This window comes from Apium graveolens, unplaced genomic scaffold, assembly GCF_009905375.1.
Source record: "Apium graveolens cultivar Ventura unplaced genomic scaffold, ASM990537v1 ctg3051, whole genome shotgun sequence".
NCBI classification, from domain to species: domain Eukaryota; kingdom Viridiplantae; phylum Streptophyta; class Magnoliopsida; order Apiales; family Apiaceae; genus Apium; species Apium graveolens.
Window position 1 is genome coordinate 55,314 of NW_027417916.1, and position 3,736 is coordinate 59,049.

At 35.3% G+C, this 3,736-nt stretch overlaps 1 protein-coding gene across 1 annotated transcript; it reads left to right on the forward strand.

Annotated features, from left to right (window-relative positions):
* The first annotated feature begins 2,076 nt into the window (after positions 1 to 2,076).
* On the forward strand, positions 2,077 to 3,057 carry LOC141700890 (uncharacterized). The gene has a single exon (XM_074504558.1). It carries the CDS (start codon positions 2,077 to 2,079, stop codon positions 3,055 to 3,057), a length of 981 nt encoding a protein of 326 aa, XP_074360659.1.
* The last annotated feature ends 679 nt before the right edge of the window (positions 3,058 to 3,736 follow it).

Sequence of the window (3,736 nt, forward strand, 5' to 3'; positions counted from 1 at the left end):
TGTGCATGTATGTATTGGTGCTTGCATGCCGAAGTGTGTGTGTGTTTTTGGGTTCGGTTTTGAGCCAAGAACCGAGGGCTTTCTTGATTAGTTCGTATCCTATGATTATTGTGCTGAAATCAGTTTGCATGTGGTGTTGATGCATTTCTTTTGAGAAATCGGGGGTTTCGTGGTTGGACACCCTCGAATGAGGGCATCACCGTGAAGCCACCGCCACCGGTTATGAACTCCGGTGAACCGGTGGTGAGCTATGATGTTAAAAACTGAGCTCTAGAACCTTAAGATCACTTATTTATGTTTGCATGTGGTGTTTTGATTAAAAGGCCGAATGACGCTTACTATTTTAAGGAAATCAAGTTGATTATATTGAAATGCATGAGTCATTGATATGATGTTGATATATAGGTGGATTTGTGATTCAATGTAAAATTCGTAATTTTATTTTTAATTTATTTATTAGAAATTAGATATTAATTTGTCTAGATAAATATTTTAAAATTAGAATATTCTGAAAACATTTTGTGCAAGGTAGTTGATTTGTGAAAAGATTTGTTATTTGTGGAAATAAGTGTAAGAATAATTTAGAAAATCGAAATTTTTTTAGTTTAGGTAATTGTGTGTATCAAATATTTTATTTATGGAATTTACTTGGAGAGGTTGTAAATCTTTAGGAGGAAATATTATTTCCTAGTTGAGATATAGGGTTTTGTATCGTTATAAATACACCATATTCGTATTCCTTGTTTTTATCATTAAAATTCGTAGGACTTTCTCAGCAAAAATCAGCTGTCTTGTAAAATTCGTAGAAAATTCATCGTAAGTCAGAATTCAGTGATTCTGGACTTTTCAGAAAGGTCTTTTCGTTATCTTCAGCTTTCGTGTTTCGTGTTTTTCAAGAAAATATCGTTTAGAGGGTCAAAAAGAGTAAATTCAGATCTGGTCAGGCTTTGAGGTAAGTACCTTTTGACTTACTTTTAAATTTCCGAAAAGATATTTCAGTTCTGTTTTTAATTTCATATAAGATATAAAAACTTTGATTTCGAAATTATAAGATATAAGTATTTGTGAATTTTAGAACCCAGTCTCTACGTTTTCGAACCGTTCGTAATTTACGCTATAGTTCCGGAACTAGCCTTAGATACCCTTAGTAGGCGCACAAGTGTGCAACTTTAGATACCTATTAAGGGCGCGTAATTATTGAACTTTAGATGCCGACCACTGGCAAAGTGTGGTATAAAGAATAAGAATAAGAATTAGATGCCGGCTACTGGCAAAGTGTGGCCGTAGATCAAGACTGTGGTATTTATAAGAATTATCGTTTCGTTCTGTTTTATTCTGCTCAGATCTGTTATAAAATCTGTACTGTTATAAATTCTGCTCTGTTCTGTTTTAAATTCTGAATTTTAAAATATAAAACTTTGGGTTGGATTTATTTTAGAAAATGTTTTACAAAATTATTATTGTTTTAAGAAAAATCGTTTTATCAAAACACCCATTGTTTTTCTGTTTAAAAGTTAGTCAATTTGTACTTGCTGAGCTGTGTAGCTCACCCCTTTTAACATTTCAGGTTCGGAATTTGGAGCATATTAAGATTAAGGAATGAGAACTATGTGGAGATCTGTGCTGCTTCGTTTTGTGCTATTTGAATTAGAATAAATATTTTGTTTTTAGAGAATAAATTTAATTATCTGTTAGACAATTATTATCGGATTTGTGGAGCTGCGTCTCTATTTTTATGATTTTGATTATTGAGTTTGACCGCTGCTTTGAATTTCGTGATCTATTAGAATTATCGAGTAATAATATATTTTATTTTTAGTTTTCGATTTAGAATTTAATAGTCCGGAAGTGCGGGTCGTTACAGTTGGTATCAAGAGCACGCTGTCCTTCGGAGTGTATTAGGTATGGGACTAGTACATTCCCTAGGATGCGATCCTTTAGACTATCGTATAGGTCTTAGAAAATTATTTTGGATTTAGGGCATTTATTTGTGTGATTATTTGATATGTTTGACTTTTGTGTTTTTTTTGATTATTGACTATAAGTTTAGAATTTGTTTTGTGTGTTCTAGTAAAGATGGATGGAGAAAATCAGAACAACAATGAAAATCAGGGCAATAATGATGAAGGAGGAAACGTCTTTGACCAGCTGGCTGAAACTCTAGCTGTACTTGTGAATCAGCAACCGAAGCCCAACATCGTCTCTCAATTCAAGCGTTTGAACCCGCCAACTTTTGATGGAGCTACAGACCCGGCTATCGTTGAGATGTGGATCCAAGAGATGGAAAAAGCTTTCGGACTTCTGGGGAGCAATGAGGAACAGAAGGTGACCTTAGCTGTGTACCAATTGCAAGGAAGCGCTTACGACTGGTGGCTTATGGAAAAGAGGAAGAATGAGACGACAAATCTTGAAGAAAATCATGAACCGTACACTTGGGCAAAGTTCAAGAAGGCTTTAGAGGACAAGTACTTTCCGAGAACAGTTCGTCTGCAGAAAGAGAGGGACTTCATTCGACTTCAACAAGGTGGAAGAACCGTCATTGAATACGAAGCAGAATTTGCAAAGCTTGCGAAGTACGCGTCGACCCTAGTAGCAGATGAGAGCAGTCGAGCACGAAGATTAGAGGAGGGACTTCGAAGTGACATCAGGAATTCAGTGGCGTCGTTTGAACTTCAGACGTACGAGGCTGTCCTCAACAAGGCGTTAGTGATCGAAAGGGGCTTGGCAGAATCTGAAAAGGCGTCTGGCAGTTGGAATAAGAGGCGGTTCACTCAAACTAGTGGGCAATCTTTTCAAGGGGGACCACTCAAGAAGCCACACGTGTACGATAACATCGGGGGTCAAGGTGATCGAGAGACGTGTACCAGGTGCGGCAAGAATCATCCGGACAAAGTCTGTCGTTGGAATACAGGTGCTTGTTTTCATTGCGGAGAAGTAGGACATAAGATTTCGAATTGTCCGCACAATCCGCCACCGCCACCAAGGAAGGAAGCAGATAACAAGATGGGCAAAGGACGTGTGTTTCAGCTGACAGGAAATGACAACTATCGCAATTAAGGTATGATTTCTTTTCTTTAGTGACTTATTTAATTTATTTATGTTATGTGAATTTGGGGACCAAATTCTTTTAAGGAGGGAAGAATGTAAAATTCGTAATTTTATTTTTAATTTATTTATTAGAAATTAGATATTAATTTGTCTAGATAAATATTTTAAAATTAGAATATTCTGAAAACATTTTGTGCAAGGTAGTTGATTTGTGAAAAGATTTGTTATTTGTGGAAATAAGTGTAAGAATAATTTAGAAAATCGAAATTTTTTTAGTTTAGGTAATTGTGTGTATCAAATATTTTATTTATGGAATTTACTTGGAGAGGTTGTAAATCTTTAGGAGGAAATATTATTATTTCCTAGTTGAGATATAGGGTTTTGTATCGTTATAAATACACCATATTCGTATTCCTTGTTTTTATCATTAAAATTCGTAGGACTTTCTCAGCAAAAATCAGCTGTCTTGTAAAATTCGTAGAAAATTCATCGTAAGTCAGAATTCAGTGATTCTGGACTTTTCAGAAAGGTCTTTTCGTTATCTTCAGCTTTCGTGTTTCGTGTTTTTCAAGAAAATATCGTTTAGAGGGTCAAAAAGAGTAAATTCAGATCTGGTCAGGCTTTGAGGTAAGTACCTTTTGACTTACTTTTAAATTTCCGAAAAGATATTTCAGTTCTGTTTTTAATT

Bases quoted from the DNA above. Each gene is read 5' to 3' on its own strand.
- LOC141700890 (XM_074504558.1), top strand. From the start codon at position 2,077: ATGGATGGAGAAAATCAGAACAACAATGAAAATCAGGGCAATAATGAT.